The sequence below is a fragment of the Podarcis liolepis genome, assembly GCF_965112155.1.
Source record: "Podarcis liolepis genome assembly, chromosome: 7".
NCBI classification, from domain to species: Eukaryota; Metazoa; Chordata; class Lepidosauria; order Squamata; family Lacertidae; genus Podarcis; species Podarcis liolepis.
The window spans coordinates 25,369,229-25,387,973 of NC_139561.1; the positions used below are offsets into that span (position 1 = coordinate 25,369,229).

The following is an 18,745-nucleotide window of genomic DNA, read 5'->3' on the forward strand; positions in this document are numbered from 1 at the left end:
CATGTGTGGTCTGGAACCAATCAAAACAAATCAATAAATTCTGATAGAAAAATTCATATTGTCAAGGCCACAATAGATTTCAAGAGGCATCTGAAATTAGGGAGGGGCTGTTCCTGTCAAACCTCTAACAGGAGATTGCCGCAAGACACACTTTAGCAACCCATTCCTCTAATTCAGTGGTGTCCAAACTATTTTCAAAGAGGGCCAGATTTAATGAAGTGAAGGGCTGACCAAAGGGCTGACCAGAGTTGTTTACCTTTTTTAGGATTGAAGGATTTAAGTTGTTGAGGTTTTTTTTTAGGATTTTACCCCAGGAAATAAATTGACCGGCGTGCCGGATTAGGCCCCCAAAACAGACTTTGGACATGCCTGCTCTAATTCCAACGTTTGGGGTTTGAGTGCTGTTGCAGATGTAGCTAAAACTGAATTTCTTTAGTCGTTTAGTCGTGTCTGACTCTTCGTGACCCCAGTTTTACATGTGTAAAACTGAATTACACATGTTCAAAAAGTGGAAGGATCAGCAGACTCTGGGGAACCCCAACTTTTGCAGATGTACCCAACCCTTACCTGTCCCCCCCAAAAAGGGAGGAAGGAAGCAGCCCAGTGAGGGCTAAGCATGTTCAGTAAGCATGAAATGCTGACTGATGGACTGGAGGGGGGAGACTCAGAAAACCAGGTGGGATGGGAAATAGAATACAGCCGAAGTCATGGAATGGAGTGTCACCAAGGAGGGTTAGAACTGGCAGGCTGGAGAGGTGCACAGGAGCACCCCTGTGTTGCACTATTATTATTTTTCCTGCAGCTCCCACTTGTGCAGGAGATGACGATAGAGATGATGTTGCATTTGCAAAAGTATGTTTCTGCCTCTCCTTTATGCCCCAGCTCGTGAAGAGGTGCAACGAGGGTGCCCACACCATGGAGAGAACCGAGCAGATGTACACGTTGCAGAAGCAGCTGGAGTTTGGAAAGATCAAGGTGTGAGATTTGGAAGGTGTAAAACTTTTTTTCCCAGCGCGGCTCTGCCCCTTAGGCTTGATGGCAAGTTGTGGCGTACTGGTTGGACTTAGGGGCCTGCGAATCCTCACTCAGCCTTCCTTGGTGACCTTGGGCCAACTGCTGTCCTTCTCCCTAACCTACCTCACAGGGTTGTTGCGTCTAACTCCCTTTTAAAAACATCCAAGTTGTTGGCCCTTGCTAGAACTTCACCTTTACACCCAGAGAGCCCACCTTGTTGCTAGGCCTTGTGTTCACCTGGGCCTTTCGGAGACAAAAGAAAGGGAGTATTTTGAGGAGGGGCTGTTTCTCAAAGTTGGGCGCGGTCTGGGGGACAGTGCCATTTTGGATTTGCCCCTGGATAACTCTGAATGTGTCTGGTTCCATGATGTACTTGTTATAACCTTTTGGTAGATTTTGCTGTATTGACCAATGTCACCCTGGGTCTTTCCCCAGAACTTCCCACTGATTTCTGCTTCCCGGTGGCTGCTGAAAAGGGGGGAACTCTCCATGCCTCTGGTGGAAGAAGGTGGAATTTTCCGGAAGGGCTCTGGACGTGGGAACTGCTATCTCTTTGTGTTCAACGATGTCCTGATCATCACCAAGAAAAAGAGGTTTGTGAGAGGCCATTTTTAGTGGAACAAACTTCACCTCGCGTAGGGGGAATTTTATTTTGTGCATGATTATTTTTTTTTACCTCACGAAGTCACTCGCAATGCGCTTCAACAAGGCTCTGCTTCATTCATTTGGCAAATGCCATCTCAGTTCCTGATGATGCCTCTTTTAAAATTAATATTTATAGCAAATTTAACACAGAAGTAAAAACAGGGGGGGAAATGGGAAATTAAAAAAACAAAACTCATCATCTCACGCTGAAAATACAATAGCCATTGACACATCCATCTTAATTTAAAATATGCAAATCTGTATTAGCCATCCAAATGTCCAGATAGCTGTCCACATGAAACTGATATTTTTAAGAAGTATGTTTAAATGTAGCAAGGGTATTGTAAGTCCTCAAACCATTGCATTAACAGGCGGTGGGTGCTTATCCTTCCAGGATTGAAGTTATCGTGTCAGGTGTGCTTTCCTGGGGAGGACATCCCACAAACCTGGGAGCCACCACTAAAAAGGCCTGTTCTTACGTTTCCACCCTCCACACCTACGGGGCACATGAAAAAGGGCTGAACAGGGATTTGAACCCAAGTCTCCCTGGTCAACCTGGTTTAATTCTCTCTTAGTCTCAATCTCGATATCCTTCTGTGATACAAAAAAGAAAGAGAGAAAATTAGGTAGATTAGGTAGATTTCTTTTAAAAGGGGTTGAGTCTCTGGGTGCTTTTAAGGACTGCTTCCCGGCGACTGAAGTAAAACCCCAAAAAAGTCTGTGTAGATGTCCTGCCTAATGTGTGAGGGTTTCTGGTTAATGCCTGGAGGCATCAGCAGTGGGGAAAAAACCTGACGGAAAGAGGCTTTGAAGACTATCTTGAGGGCTGCTCAGAACTGCAAATGGAAAAAACCCATCAATCGTGTCACAAAGGACTGCTGGATGGAGGGAAATGGCTGCTTCTTCAGAGGAGTGTGTTCTGGTGTCAGTGGGATGCATCTTACTCTCCTCTCTCCCCCCCCCACCCCCCGACATTGGGTTTTGGTGCTCTTTAGACACTAAGGTGGAGTTCCTGTGGCCCTTTCATTATGGGAAGCCTGCAAGCACGATGTGGTGTGTGTGTGTATGTGGTCATGTGATGCCCATGACAAGTTACCTCAGATTTGCAAATGTGCCCATGGACCCAAAGATTACTAATCTCCTATTATTGCCCCTTCAGTGGGTTAACATTTGATGTTTTGACGTTTCGGGATGTTTTCAGTCACTTGGGGTCGGGTGGCGAGGATGTTTCTGGCCAGGCGCTGGTGTGCAGAAACACTTGAGAACCGTCTTTTGTGATAAGGATGGAGCTGAGGAATTTCTTGTGGAATGTGAAGTCATCAGAAGCTGCGCATTGGTTTTTTGTTTCGTTTTTTTCTCTTTGCTAGATTGCGCGACTGTGGCCCTGTCCCTACATTCCTTCTCTGAGATTCGCCGTCCTGGCCAAGACTCTATTTCTCTAGTTTTTTCCTTCCCTTATTCTTTTTTTATGTCATTTGGGGGGAAATCTCCCCCCACCCTGCTTGGAATGCCTCTTGCCTGCTCGCCGTGGAATGGTGAGCGGCTGATTTATGTGGGAAGTGCCTGCCGAGGGGGACGTGGTTTGTGGCCTGCCCATTCCCAAATGATTCTTTAATGGGAATTTTGGCACAGAGAGGAGACAGGCTTCTGTCTGTCATGGGAAAACTCTTCCTCTCTCACACATCAGGCTTCAGTCACTCTCTCTGGAATTGACTGCGGAATGCCAGAGCAACTGATTTTTCATTTCATCATTATTTTATAAATCATTCTATAGCAGGGCCGTGAGGCCTCCAGTCTTCCAGATGTTGCTGGACTCCAACTCCCATCACCCCTGACCATTGATTGTGCTGGCTGGGGCTGATGGGACTTGGAGTCCATCGATGCTTGGAGGTCCCACAGGTTCTCCAGTCCTGTTCTACAGCAAGCAAAGAGCCTTGAATGAAGAATTTCCCCAAGGAAGGACCATCTTGCTCTTCAATGTGAATCCTGCAAGACCAGCTCCCTTCCTTGCTGGCCTCTTTCTGCCTGGTTGGGAGGGAGGGGCACTGACTGACTGACTCCAGCTCAGCTACAAAAGTTGAGGCTGGCGAAGAGGCCAATTCCATCTTGGTTGAGAGTCCTTCACAACCTGCTTCTTGGGATGCTTACAGACTCTTGGGGTGGGGTATTGATTAGGGGCGTTCGTCGGGATCAATATTTAATTTTGGAGCTGTTAATTTTGATGTTCTTTATGATTTTTTTTGTATCTTTATTTGTAGATCTTATTATGACTTGTGTGGGGATTGTTTAACTTAGTGGCGCACATTTTGATATGTTTCTATTTATTGCTCGCAACTGCTTTTGTTATATTGTTGTAATCATGTAAATCTTTCCAAGTTGTAAGCCGCCTTGAGAATGGAATAATGTTATGGTATAATAATAACAATTTTATTATTTATACCCCACCCATCTGGCTTGGTTGCCCCAGCCGCTCTGGGCGGCTCCCAACAAGAATATTAAAAATACGATAAAACGTCAAACATTAAAAACGTCCCTATACAGGGCTGCCTTCAGATGTTTTCTAAAAGTTGTGAAGTTCTTTATCTCCTTGACATCTGATGGGAGGGCATTCCACAGGGAGGGCACAACTGCCAAGGCAGAATACTAACAAATGATGCTGAGAAGGGAACTTTGGAGGGAACTGTGGGATATTTTAGGATGCTTTGTCCCAAGCTGTCGAAAACAACACAGCCAGTAGATTAATTAATTTACAGCCTTCCCTGGCCTCATGCCTTGCAGAATATGCTGGACTCCAAATCCCATCAGCCCCACCCAGCATGCCCAGTTGCTGGGGGGGTTATGGGAGTTGTAGTCCAGGAACATCTGGAGGTTCTTCTGCCACCATTATAGAAGGAAGTTAATGGTCACAGTTGCCTTGGGGGGACTTTCATTGTTCGCAAACCATTTTGTAGCAAGTGAAACGTTAGTGCAATTCCTCTGTACACAATTCTTCCTGGCTCTTGACTTGTGCCCGGTCCCTTTCACCGGCTCTCTTTTATTTCTTGCAGCGAGGAGAGCTACATGGTTCTCAACTACGCCATGCTTGACCAGCTTTCGGTGGACAAAATTGAAAACCCGGATGCTCCCTCTTCTCCCCCCGGCAAGCCGGGCTCAAGTGGTGCATTCCGCTTTGGCCACTTGTTCCGTGTGACCATGAACAAGGACAGCGAAGGCAAGCGGGAGGCGATAGTGCTGGCCGCAGAATCCCTGTGAGTATTGGTTTGATTGGTGCAGAGGGTTGGCGTCACCGGATACCTTCCAGGGCAGTTGTGCCCAGTGGGTAGAGGGCACGTGATCAAGCAGAGGTGAAGGGGAGGGTGGACACTGGAGAGAATTCTGTGCTTGCTGTTGGGGGGTGGCTGTTTGCACCTTACTTTCCCTACCCTTCAGCCCTCTGTGCCGTCATGGGATGAAGCCTATCCAGGTTCACTCTTAAATCAGTCTGACTTAATTTACTCCCAAATATGCCAAGGTGACAGAGAGGCAGCATGGTGCTAGACATGGTGCTGTGGGTTAAACCACAGAGCCTAGGACTTGCCGATCAGAAGGTTGGCAGTTCAAATCCCCACGACGGGGTGAGCTCCCATTGCTCAGTCCCTGCTCCTGCCAACTTAGCAGTTCGAAAGCATGTCAAAGTGAAAGTAGATAAATAGGTAAAACTCTGCCGGGAAGGTAAACGTCGTTTCCGTGCGCTGCTCTGGTTCGCCAGAAGCGGCTTAGTCATGCTGGCCACATGACCCGAAAGCTGTACACCGGCTCCCTGGGGCAATAAAGCGAGATGAGCGCCGCAACCCCAGAGTCGGTCACAACTGGACCTTATGGTCAGGGATCCCTTTACCTTTACCTTTACAACCTGAGCATAGGATGGAAGGGCTCACAGCATTAACTCCCAACAGATCTTGCTTCTCTATTAGGTTTCCTTTGGGAAGTCCCAAAGTCCAGCATGGAGCAAGTAAGTCTCTGTGTCTCCAGCTTCCAGACTGCTTCATGCTCCTTCGCCACAACTCTGGCCTATAGGTCTCCAATGTGGCAGCCCACCCGTTTTCCTTTATGGTGAAATAGCAACTTCTTTTGTCATGCTAAATTACGGTACTTAACAGCCAAAGCCATTAACTTGATAAAGGAACAGGTTTGGCAAGCTTGCTTTTATGCATTCTGCCCCGACAGATACAGGATCTCAAGAATTGGAAGGGACTGACCCCACACTCGCCAAACTCATAACAATATATTTGCTTTGTAAATCCTTTGAATTCTGTGCTTTTGGCAGGAGCGACCGTGCCCGATGGATCAGGGCATTGATGCACAGGGAAGACAAGGAGAAGGACACTGCCAACAAAGGAGGTACAACTTATTATTATTATTATTATTATTATTTGAAAATCTTGTGCTTCTCTTAAAAAGAACTTGCTGTATCCAGTGGCGTAGCGTGGGTTGTCAGCACCCGGGGCAAGGCAAGTAATTTGCACCCCCTAACCCGTGGATTTGCGCCCCCTAACCCTAACCCCCAGATGTTGCGCCCGGTGCAGCCAGCCCCCCCTGCACCCCCTATGCTACGCCACTGGCTGTATCTATGCAGAGCTGAATTGAGTCTTGAATCATGGCTCTAAAACAGGGCTGGAGCTCCTTCCCTCCACCCCCTTGTTGTTGGACTCTAAAGTTGTCATTGTCCCCCTCCAGGGCTGGATTAAGTGGTTGCATCCAGTGCTGTGCTTATAGAATCATAGAACTGTAGAGTAGGAAGGGACCCTGGGGGTCATTTAGTCCAACCCCCTGCAATGCAGGAATCTCAACCAAAGAGTCCCCAACAGATGACCATCCAACCTCTGTTTAAAAACCTCCAGTGAAGGAGAGTCCCCCACCTTCTGAGGGTGTCCATTCTATTTAATGGTACGCTGGTTCCACTGGCAAAATCCTTTCCAGCTGCAGAATGTTGTTGCCCAAGAGAACATTTAAGCAGGTTTCTAGAGTGCACAACAAGCTCCTGCACCTTCCTTTGGATTCTTCTGTTGTGCAGTATTAAAACTTGCCTTATCTGCGACTGCAAAAGCCCTTGTTCTAGTGGATGGAGATCACTGGGTGGCTATAGCCCATCCTGAGGCCTTAAGCCCAGGGGTGGCCAACATGCTGCCCTCTGGATGTTTTTGCTGGACTACAACCCCCATCATCCCTGACCATTGAGCGTGCTGGCAGGGGCTGATGGGAAGTGTAGTCTCATGATCTGTAGGGCAGCACCTTGGCCGTGCCTGTCGCAAGCTATTAGCACCATCATCGTAATTATTATTAACATCGTTGTTAGCAGTGTTAGCATTTATCGGTTGCTTTTTCCACAAGGGGTGACCCAAAGCAGTTTACAAAATGGTGCAAATGTTAGGCACGATGTATAAAAACCAGAACCGAATGAAAACCTAAAACCACCTGTCCATTTTGTATATAAAAGGCAGGTCAGACACAGAGCCCCCCCCCACCCCACTGGAAGATTAAAAAAAGGAGCCACAGGTAATACCCATTGTCCTCCAGATGAAGGGCCCAAATAATGGATTAAAATAAAGGGTTTTTGCCTGGCATCTAAACATAGAGGATGTTTCAAGTTACAGTTTTACAACCAGCTCTGTCTGGGATGTTCCCATCTGCTTCCCCAAAGAGCAGGCGAATGTGCTGGGCTAGTTTTGAAGCCAGCCTGAAGGTGCTTCTCACTGCAAAGAATCAAAAGAACCTGGGAGTATTCCAACCCCTTACCTGAAAGAGGGGAGTCATTCAGGCAGGTCCGGTTCTCTGAAAGGGAGGGTGTTGGTCTTGGCTCTGCCCCTTTAAGAGATGCCTTGCCCTCTGTTCTCCCTGATCTGAGGGGGAGGGGAGGGGGGAGGGCAGTGCTAAACAAGGAATGTGGCTTTTCCCACCCTTGAGTGCAGAGAGCAAAAATCCAAAAAGGAACTGAGATTAGTGCTCCCTCTGGTGGTTCATGCGGAGTTTGGCTCTTCTAGCGAAGAGCTCAATTCCAGAGAATATAGCAAGTTGAATTTCTGTTGTTGCAAATGTTCAGTGTTTGCAGGAAATGGGGCACTTTCATGTCTTCATTCCACCACCCCCAGGACGCTGCCTTATGCTGAGTCTGTCCTTTGGTCCATCTAGCTCAGAGCTCAGTTGGTGGAGCATGAGACTTTTAATCTTGGGGTCAAGGGTTCGAGCCCCACTTGGGCAGAAGGTTCCTGAGTTGCAGGGGGTGGACTAGATGACCCTCAGGGTGTCTATTATGTGCAGTGTGGCTCTTCAGGGTTACAAGCCTGCCTGGACTTGCTTAGGGATTGAACCTGGGACCTTCTGCTTGCAAAGCATCTGCTCTGTCACTGAGATGCAGTGGCAGCAGGCTAGGCAGGAATCCAACAGGTTATACAGGCCGACATTCCTCCCCCCCATTTTAATATGTTGGTTTGCTTCCCAAGGAAAATCCAAAGTGCTTGATGAGCAAACCAGGAAACAGTTCAGTTAATGGAAAGTATCGGAATGGAAAGTCAGTACAGTGGTATCTCGGGTTACATACACTTCAGGTTACAGACGCTTCAGGTTACAGACTCCGCTAACCCAGAAATAGTACCTCGGATTAAGAACTTTGCTTCAGGACAGTGGTGTAGTGTGGGGGGTGCAGGGGGGGGGGCGGCCACACCGGGTGCAACATCGGGGGGGGGGCGCTCGCACTTGCAGCTCTCTGCCCCTACCTGGCTCACTCACTCTCTCTCACTGCAGTGCTGTGCCTTGCCCCGGGTGCTGACAACCCATGCTACGCCACTGCTTAGGGATGAGAACAGAAATTGTGCTCCGGCAGCGCGACAGCAGCAGGAGGCCCCATTAGCTAAAGTGGTGCTTCAGGTTAAGAACAGTTTCAGGTTAAGAACGGACCTCCAGAACGAATTAAGTTCTTAACCCGAGGTACCACTGTATAATGAAACCATGGCATAGCCTCAAAACAGAAAACAAAAACCATGGCATCAAAATAGAAAGCAAGTTGCATTTAAATTCCTGTCAATGCAATCTATGGTTCTAAACTCAAAAGCTGTGTTCTCCCTCCACTATTTAAGGCAGTATCTTCTGAATACCAGTCGCTGTGACTCGCAGGCAGGGAGAGTTGCTGTTTCACTCAGGTCCTGCTTGCGGGCTTCCCATAATAAGCATCTGTTTGGCCACTGTGAGAACAGGATGCTGGACTAAATGAGCCATTAGGCCTGATCCAGCAGCTGGAGTCTCCGTATGTAATTGATTCACTAATGTCTCAAAGTCTCCCTGCTTGACCAGCTTCCCCAAATCTCTACAGGGCAGGCTAGCCACTTCCCCAGAAGTCAGCCAGAAGCTGAATGTTAACGCAGTGTGGGAATAGCTATCGTTCTCAAAAGTCTTTTGCCTGCCAAACTGAAAATTGAGTGGTTGGAAAGGAAGAGAGGGGGACTTTGACAGAAGCATTCCCTATATCTTTGCCCAACATTTCCCACGTTTCTTTGGTCCATTGCATTTCAACCAGATCAAAAAGGGCCCCCACAACTCGAGAGCTGGGTGACCTGCCTTGCAGGCATCAATCCCCAGGTTCAATCCTCACACGTTTGATGCTCCTCTAATAACAAGCGCAGGTGGCCCATGCCAACAAAAATGGAGCCACTGAGAGATGCAAGGGGAGGTATTGGCAGAGCTTGGAATAATCTGAAGGTTTACCAGAGTGCAAGCACACACTCTTAAAAGAAAGGTCCAATGAGGATTGAGCATTGTGAACAGCCACTGAATGTTGCCCGTTGAGCAGAGAAAGGAAGACAGGAAGTTGATGTGGTGGGTTTTGCCCTACTTCAGCTCCTTAAACTAGGAGTGGGGAATCTCAGGTCTATGGGCCAAGGCTCTCAAGTCCCACCTGTTCTTCACTTGATGTCAGGCCTCTGAAGGAACAATCAGCTTAAAATGAGCTCTCTTGATTGTTCCTTTGCTGGAGAATGGCACATTCCCAACCACCCAATGACTGATTTTCATTTCACTTTTAATTTGTATACCATATTTCTATTTTACAATACCCAAGGCGGTTTACAAGCTGAAGAAACAAAGAATGTGCACCTTATAACAATCTAATCCAATACAAAAATATGATAAGAGAACACAACTTTAAAATAAGCAACTTATATCAAATATAGTAATTTTCAACAATCCATTAGAATGGTATGGAATCATATTAAATATCAGCATATTAACAATTATAATAAATAATTTCTAAACTATAATCAATAAAACAACGGCAAGTCACAGTGCATAAAATAATAATACTTTAATAATATTGGCAGTGGGAGCATGCCTTACTCCAGGAAAAGGTAGCAGTTTCCACTGAATGAAAACTGCTTCTCCCTCCTGGGGTCACTCCTTGTACCTCCACTTCTCAGAGGTTCAAAGAGCAGCACAAGGTTGTTTGCACTGTGCTTTGAAGTCCTGACTATCGGGGCTTCAAAGCAAAGCATCACCTGATGTCATCACGTTGTTGGGTGAGTGACAGGTGGGCAGTCCCACCCATCTTCCACTAAATGATACTGTGACATCAGGTGATGGTATGCTTTGGCCTGGCAGGCATGGGGAGATAATCTTCTAGCCAGATAAAGGTTATCCACCTGTGCCTTGTAGTATCTTTGGGAAGGGCATGACTGGCAAGAGCCTAGAATGAGAGAAATTCTACTAGGACATGAGTGCATGCTGCAGCATTTATTTTTCTTTGCAGCTCCCACTTTGAACTTCATGCATTTAAAGGTTTTTCTAAAAGGATAGGAGGGAGAAAGGAATGCTTGCATTGCTCTTTTTCTTCTTCTTCTCTCTCTCTCTCTCTCTTTGCCCCTTTTGTCTCCATGCTGGCACTCACTCTGTGTCCCTCTGTTTCTCCAAGATCTCAAGCAGGTGGAGATTGTACGGGCTTACTTGGCCAAGCAGACGGATGAGATTTCCCTCCAGCAAGGCGATGTTGTCCTAGTCCTGACCAGGGAGGAAGGTAAGTGTGCTTTGGAAAGAGATGGGTTTCCAGAGGTAGATTTATGGGACCGGTTTGAGAGGACCTGGAGTAGGATATGCCAGGGCTTTACACCCAGTTTGTAGGTGTGATTGTGGGGTGTGTATGTGAGGAACCTCCCCAGACCCTACCCCACACTCTTCTCAAGTGTCTTTGCTCAGCTGAAACATGTCCTTCAGCTGTGATGTTTGCCTGGATGGGTGTAGAGATCTCTGGCTTTTTAATGGCTGGAATCTAAGCTCCATCTGTTCCCTCTGGCCCTGCCAGCTGCTGGCCCCTGGAAGATTACTAATGAGGGAATATGGCCCTCAGGACTTAAAGACAGAGAGAGAAATCACCACCACCTGTGCAGTGAATATTATAAACAGAAAAAAGTTCTTCTCTCTTAACAAAATGCCACTTCAGAAAGACTGAGTTTAGGAAACCATGAATGATAGCCTCCATATCCTATATACAGCACAATAGACTTTTGAAAATTGCAGCTGTGTACAGTTACGCTGCTGTATGGCTTCTTAATGATTTTTGAAAATAATCATGTTTGTACTACAAGAGATATACCATATTTTTCGCTCTATAACACGCACCCAACCATAACACGCACATAGTTTTTAGAGAAGGAAAACAAGAAAAAAAATATTCTAAACGAAACAGCGGATGTATGATTTTTGTGATTCATGCTGTGGCCACAGACATGTGATCTGATGGTGAGTTTGGGGTAGCCCAATGCAAAAATCCTGAGGATCCATGTGGATCCATGCTTTGTAACCACGTTTTTGCACCACTGCGGCCCCAGGCAACAGTGGGTGCGTGATTTTTTTGGTGCAAGCCATAGCCATGGACATGCTATGTGATCTGATGGTGAATTTGGGGTAACCCAGTGCAAAAATCCTGAGGATCCATGTGGATCCGTGCTTTGTAACCATGTTTTTAGTGGGGAGGGAAGGAAAAGCACTCAAGGGACAAGGAACACGCATGGGGTGGGTGGAGAAGGACGCTGTTAATGCAGAAGAGGGGTATAAGAGGAGAAGGCTCCTCTCCTCTCCCGCTTTGCTCCTTTAAAGCAAGCAGGCTCTCTGTCCCTCTCTCCTCCCCACTCAGCGGCTCTTCTCCCGCTTTGCTGTTTCAAAGCAAGCCACGGAGGAGGGAAGGAAGGGTCCTCTGCTCACGACTGCAGCAGATCCCCCCGCCATCCGTAGGCATTCCCTCCATAACACGCACAGACATTTCCCCTTACTTTCTAGGAGGAAAAAAGTGAGTGTTATGGTGCAAAAAATACGGTAAATATCTTGCGTTGGGAAGTCTTAGAACTACTCCAGTTTTTTTTTAAACCAAGGCCTAGGATTGCAAATGTTTGGCTGCCGAAATGTTGAAACGCACCTGTCCAGTTCATCTAATAAGCATTTTTTATTGCAGTTTGACCTTTTAGTAGAATATAGTTTTGTAGCCTGTATGGAAAATTAAAAGCTTGTGTTTATGTTTGCAGAAGCTGCAACTGAATGTTTTGGCTTAACTTTGCTATTTTTTGAAGTGGAGACAATAATGAATGCAGTGCCCAAGCTAGGAGCAGTGGATCAAGTGCCCCTTCTCTCTCCTCCTTCCAGGCTGGTACTTAGGTGAGCGTCTGCGTGACGGCGAGAAGGGCTGGTTCCCGCAAGCCTGTGCCCAGGAGATCACCAACCGCAGCGCCGTGGAGCGCAATGTTCAGCGCATGGAACGGTTGCGCATAGAGACAGATGTGTGAATGCTGGAGCATGTTGAGCATTAGTGTGCTGGAGCACTTGGGACACAAAGCCAGCTGTAGGGCCTGGGAAGACAGACCTGGGTTGCTGATTGCTTCTCAATGTGCCTCCTCGTTCGGAAGTGAGCTGTTGCCTGGCTCGTAAGGTAGCCGCCGTCCAAAGAGATGAATGACCTTCCAGCCGTGCCGCACAATGGACGCACCTTTGTTGGGGGACCACCTGGGTTGAGGCATCTCCCCACTTCCCTCCCCCTCCACAAAAGGACACAGTTGTTCACCTGGTTGTCTGAAGATGGTGTTTCGCTGGCGTTCTTTGCCCCCCGCCCTAAAGGTCCTCCTTGGGTGTTATCTTCTGTGGTCTGTTGTTGGTTGTTCAGATGATGTACAGATAACGTTCTGTCCAGATTCGTGGTATGTTTGTGTGTGTGTGTATTGTGGAAGCTGCAATGCTCAGGGAAAATGGGGTTATGTGACCCACCAATTATAGAAGCTGGCTTTTAATTTTGCTATTTCCTGCCCCCACCCCCAAACTCGCAGCCACGAGGACACATTCCTGTGCAATCAGTTTGATCTTTGCAGAGCCTTAGACCTCCCTCCACCCTCCTTTGCCAATTTGCACAGATGTGGTGAATCCAATATATGTTCATGAGCCATTAAGCCATTGCACTTCAGTAGTGCTGTGTGATTCTTATAGTTGGAAGAACAATGCCTTTGAAAACCTTTGAATGGACTCCTCCTAGTCTGAATACATTGCGCTGGCACCATTTTATTCTTTTTAGCATGGTGGTTTCCAGCGTGACCTTTACGGTGCAACCCTAAACATGTCTTGCACAAAAGTAAGCTCCGCTGAGTTCAGTGGGGCTTACTTTTAGGTAAGTGTGCATGGGCTTGCAGCCTTATATATCTTGGCTGCCTTTTGATGTATGTCTAGCTTATGGGCTACAATGAATTTGGGTTTAATGTCTAATGCTGACTCTTGGGTGTACTGGTTTTAAAATCATTTTTTGGGGGGCATTTTAATAAATGGTCCTGCCTTTTATACAGTATGTGTAACTCTGTTTTTAGACTTCATCGTTAACATAACCCCCTCCAAGTAGTTTGTTTTCCTGTTGTCTGACCACTGTAATTATCCTGCGCGTTCTGGATCTGCATGAGTCTAGCAAGTGGACCGGAGTGGTTTTGATTGGGACAAATTGCATTGCTATAGTAACCCTGTTTCCTGCAGTTCCTGTGAGCTTGGAGGGTAGTTTTAGAAAATGAATGGTGCGTCTTGCTGTATATCTTTTTAAGCTGATTAAATTCTTGTATGATTTGGAACGAGGTGCGGAGGGTTTGTTATTTCTACACAGGAAGACCATTGGTCCATCTAGATCAGTATTGTCTACCCTGACTGGCAGCAGCTCTCCGCAGTTTCAGGAAGGTATCTCTCTCCCAGCCCTGCCCAGAGATGTTGGGGATAGAACCTGGGACCGTCTGCAAGCCAAGCAGGTGCTCTCACCACTGAGCCTTCCTACTTCAACCCAGGATCTGAAGCTTTTGCTTCAAGGGGTAGGGTACCCAAGGAGTTGTTCAGACCTGGGGTGCATTGAGATGTGGTGTGGATTGTATTGGCGATAACAATGACATTTCTGTCTTAGTTCCTACTATTCCTTTTCTACTGCAGGAAATTAACAGCGCAAAAAAACTCTTGCCATTTTCCAGGTTGACAGAGTTGCAAACGGATATTTTGTGGGAGCAATTAACACAGAAGTGAGCGCTAAACTTCCACTAGATTTCCAAAAATGTCCTTTATGCCACGTGAAAGAACACACAAGATGTGAAGAGGCTCAGGTAAGGAAATGGAACATAATGCTGTCTGAGTGCCGCCTTGGTTAGATTTCACGTACAACATATTTGAAACTAAAGTGGTGTTTCTTATGTAGTTTGCCCTATGGTTTTTGTTTCAAGGAGGCTTTCCCTAAAGTGTGGCTCAGTCACTTTGTGGGAAAATACTACCATAATTATAGAGTTGGAAGGGATTCCAAGGGTCATCGAGTCCAACCCAGTGCAATCAAGTGCCGTCATCATAGCTAAATAACCCCTGACAGGTGGCCATCCAACCTCTGTTGAAAAGCCTCTAGCAAAGAAAAGATCCTCACCTTGAGACAGCCCATTCCACTTTCTGGTACAGTTGTAGAAATGGGCTTAGCCAACTTGAGTTTGTAATCTTTAACATTTTATCTTTCTCTCATCTTATTTGTAATTAGCTGTCGGAACATATGCTTGGGAAGCGGTTCATAAATCTGCAAATAATCTGTTGTAAGAAGCTGTGTGTGTGTGCGCTATGGGGAAATGCCCTAAAGCTCCTAAATTTAGGCACCAGGACAGAACTTTATTTCTGCAAGCTTCTAAAATGTGCTTTTAAAAACCTTGCTGACTGTTTTTTTAAAAAAATGATCTAACATAGTTGTTTCTTTTTTAAAATAATATTACTTGAAACATCTGTATAGCACTGAGTATTCAGAGCAGTTCGTATGCAGGCCCCGAATGCAGTCTTCGCAAGCACCCTGTAAGGTAAGTCAGTATTACCATGACCCCCCCCCCCATATTGCAGATTATTGCAGGGCAGGGAGCAGACTGAAGCTGAGAGAACAGCTTCCTTAATGCTACCCAGCAAACTTGAGGCACATGCAGTATTTGCCACAGGGACATCCTGCTGTGCAGGTTCAGTTTCTTAGGCTGCATTCCTATTCCCTGAAGCTGGGAAGTAAGGTCCACTGAATTCTGCAGGGCTGCCTTCTGAGTATACCTGAACACTGTATACCCGGACACTGAGGTCCAGCGCTGAGGGCCTTCTGGCGGTTCCCTCACTGTGAGAAGTGAGGTTACAGGGAACCAGGCAGAGGGCCTTCTCGGTAGTGGCGCCCGCCCTGTGGAACGCCCTCCCATCAGATGTCAAAGAAATAAACAACTATGACATTTAGAAGACATCTGAAGGCAGTCCTGTTTAGGGAAGTTTTTTATGACTGATGTTTTAATGCATTTTAAAGCTTTTGTTGGAAGCCGCCCAGAGTGGCTGGGGAAATAATAAATGGCTACAGAGTGGCTGTAGAAATAATAAATTATTATTGTTATTGTTATTACTGAGTAGATGTGCATAAGAGTGTGTGTGTGTCACTTTGCACTTGATGATTTTTAATGCTAAAACCAGGTCAAGGCCAAATCTGGTGATGGGGAGGAGGTATGTCAAAATTATCCTGATAAAGATGTGGACAATGACATGAGAACATAAGAGACTGCAGGATCAGGCCGATGGCCCATCCAGTCCAGATTCTTGTTCTCACAGTGGCCGACCCAGATCCCTGTGGGACGTTTGCAAGTGCAACCTCCCCTTCTGCAGTTTCCAGCAACAGCTAGTATGCGGAAGCATTCACTGCCCCTGACTGCAGCTTAGTAGCCATCAGTCGCCTTGCCTTTGGTGAATTTGTCTCATCCTCTTTTAGAGCCATTCAGGTTGGTGGTATTCAGTATTCTAGAACTGGGGAGGACAGAGAGGCCATCTGTGTATGCAACGTAATTATTGTTATTTTGGGTGGGGGGGGGACCCCAAATTAATTTTTGTGTGTGTGTGTTGGACATAATACTGTGTGCCAAAAATCTGCCACCTTCACGGAGGATAGCATAAAGTGTATACAGTATATAAATATAAATATATATTTTAATAGAAGCAAGTGACAACATTATAATTTTGTCAGACGTATGGCAAGACGTTCTGCAGTACTGCAGCTGGAAAAAAACAAAGATCTGTAAACCGATGGCAGGAGTAAATCAGAGGTCATGGATTGTTTCCAGTCTTAGTCCAACACAAAGTAAATGTAACAGGCATGACTGACTTAAGTCCATTAACTTCTATGGCTCTGCTTGGGGGTAAAACACAACTTTGAGCGGACAGCAAAGAGGGTAGATAGCAGGTAGGTGGTGCTTTTGAAAACAGGCTAGGGCATTATGGACAAAGGAGCACTAATCTTGCAAATAAAAACTTCCATTAAACCGAAAAGGCAAAACTCTTGTCTACTAAATTTTAGCTGGGGGAAGTTTCTGATGTGTTGTCCCCAAGCACAAGTATGAAAGCTAAAACCTTCACATATAAAACACTGTACAGCTCCACAGTTTCTGATTACTTCTTAAAGCCGGGTTCAAGTTCTTATGCGTGACACATGATAAAAATCTCAGTGGTGATGGTGAGTTCTTTCGCTCTATCTCTTTGCTACAATAGCTCAGCTTTTAACTGACTCTCTCTTTTATTTCCCAAGACTTAGCCCTTGTAAAGAGGAGCTTGGGCAGTGAGCGTTTCCCATGTCTTCTGGCTCAGTGGAGTTCCTTATCGGAAGCGCTGGGAACTTCTGTTTTCCAGATTGGCAATGGATGTTCAAGGTAAGATGATGATGCTTTTGCTGCAAACCTACCTCGCCTTTTGCAAGATAAAGATTGAGGGAAATGGTGAAGATGTGTGTTTGGGGGTGAAATTCCTGAATTGTTTGGTTTTTGCTCTCCTGTGATTAACCGATTTCTGTGCCATCGCTACTTTAAAAAGGAAGACTTCCCTAGGTGTTCTGACCCCTCCTGGTGCCGTGCAGGCTGATAAAATCCTGCCCTTTTCATCCTGTCTTGGTTCCCAAATTGCTTAGTCTCTTCACAAAAGTACTTCATTGCAAATACGATGTAGGCTGTTGGAGATGCAGCAGAAAGTTTGTGAGCCACCAAGCACGTTTCAGATCTGGCAGAGTTCCAAGTTTCTGTTTAAAAAGATCAAGTGGCTTTCCCTCATGGCTGTATAGGGAAAGGCCAGGCAAAAAGCTTATAAAAGACTCTAAAACAAGGAGGGAAAAGCACGCTTAACAAAAAATCCCAACAACCATAGGGCTCATGCATGAATTAATCTAACAACTTTTTAGCTCTTGCTCGGAACAAGTTCCTTGGACTTTTCCCTCTTCCATGATGGGAAAACTAGGATCATAGCAGAAGAGATGTTCCTATAGCATTTCACAAGCCGCTGCTTCTTGCAATCTCTCTCTGATGATAGATTGGTGGGGGGTGATGGGCGTTGTAGTCCAAAATGGCAGGAGAGCACCAGGTTGGCTAAAGGTGGAGCAATGGGCATCAGTTCGTCTTATGCAAAGCCAGGCAGTTAAAACAACCGTCCCCAAGTCTGATGTATTTAGGCTTTAGATTGCAGGATTAATGGCTCCTTTGTATATGCAAAAGGCAACCTAAAGTAAGCAACCCCACAAACTTTTTATGTGAAATAATCTCAGGCTGGCTGGTGCATTTGAGATGCCAGGCTACGATTCTTCTACAAATCCCTTAGGCCGGATAATGTAAAGGCAGCAAAACAGTCTGCACCTTTGTAGTGCCATGTTTTTGCACCTGGGGCCTTCTGGGAGTTAAAAGGGGCTATCCTCTCCCCCCACCACCACCACCACCACCCAGCAGCTTGCCACTCTCAAGCTCTTGGCTAGTTACTATGGGGACTGTTGAGATCATTCTATCTCAAGCGCCAGGGATGTTGTGTTTCAAACAAACACACTTCCACCCTCTGTCTCCCACACTTTCCAGGGCTACACAGACCCATAGGGCCTTTTGCATAGCAAGTAAGAAGATGCAACTTTTCATACACCTGCCCATAAATAATACCTTTACATAAATACAGAATCCTGCTATTAATAATTCCAGGCAAACAAGAATAACTCATAATTACAAGCTTTTGCTCTTTTTAAGTCCAGAAGCTCAGAGACAAAATGGCTATGCTTAAAAATGGTTTCCAGATTTTGTGAGTGGATGAGATGGAGGATTGGGGGGGGGGGTTCCACACTGCCTTGTTGGTTCGAAGCGGATATGTGCTTCTTTTGAGTTGTTTTCACTCAGTCTGTGCAGGACGACCGCTCCTCTGGGCAGAATCTAGGATTTGTTGCGCTCTTGAGGGGTCGGATCTGCAAGCTGGTGTGTCGCGAGTCAGGTGAGCTAGTTCCATGCTTGGCAGCCAACCCTTGCAGCTTCTGCCCAAGTCTGCGCTGGAAGTGATGAGTCCAGAAACTAGTGCTTCACAGATGGGGCAACCACCCTGGAGGAAGCCCGGTAAAAAGTCCGAGACTGTGCAGCTGTAAGAGGAAAATTATAATGTGTTAGAGGCATGGCCCCAGCAACAGGGCTCTATAGTTCAGTGGGGGAGCCCCTGCCATGCATGCAGAGGATCCCGGGTTCAATCCCCAACAACTCCAGGTACTAGGGCTGGGCGGTGTTTGGTTTTCAGCATC

At 46.4% G+C, this 18,745-nt stretch overlaps 2 protein-coding genes across 6 annotated transcripts in view; one reads left to right on the top strand and one right to left on the bottom strand.

Moving 5' to 3' along the window:
* The window catches only part of ARHGEF16 (Rho guanine nucleotide exchange factor 16), a 37,753-nt gene extending 23,984 nt beyond the window's left edge, over positions 1–13,769 (top strand). The window contains exons 10-15 of the mRNA XM_083513003.1: positions 883–975; positions 1,450–1,607; positions 4,707–4,907; positions 5,966–6,039; positions 10,595–10,696; positions 12,316–13,769. Of these exons, the coding sequence (XP_083369129.1) occupies positions 883–975; positions 1,450–1,607; positions 4,707–4,907; positions 5,966–6,039; positions 10,595–10,696; positions 12,316–12,455 (768 nt within the window). The 3' untranslated portion in view covers positions 12,456–13,769. The remainder of the gene's footprint in view (positions 1–882; positions 976–1,449; positions 1,608–4,706; positions 4,908–5,965; positions 6,040–10,594; positions 10,697–12,315) is intronic.
* Positions 13,770–16,131: 2,362 nt separating this feature from the next.
* Positions 16,132–18,745, bottom strand: part of MEGF6 (multiple EGF like domains 6) — a 210,932-nt gene continuing 208,318 nt past the window's right edge. For all 5 annotated transcript variants that reach the window (XM_083512799.1, XM_083512798.1, XM_083512800.1 and 2 more), the window contains one exon: positions 16,132–18,589. In XM_083512799.1, the coding sequence (XP_083368925.1) occupies positions 18,525–18,589 (65 nt within the window). In that variant the 3' untranslated portion in view covers positions 16,132–18,524. The remainder of the gene's footprint in view (positions 18,590–18,745) is intronic.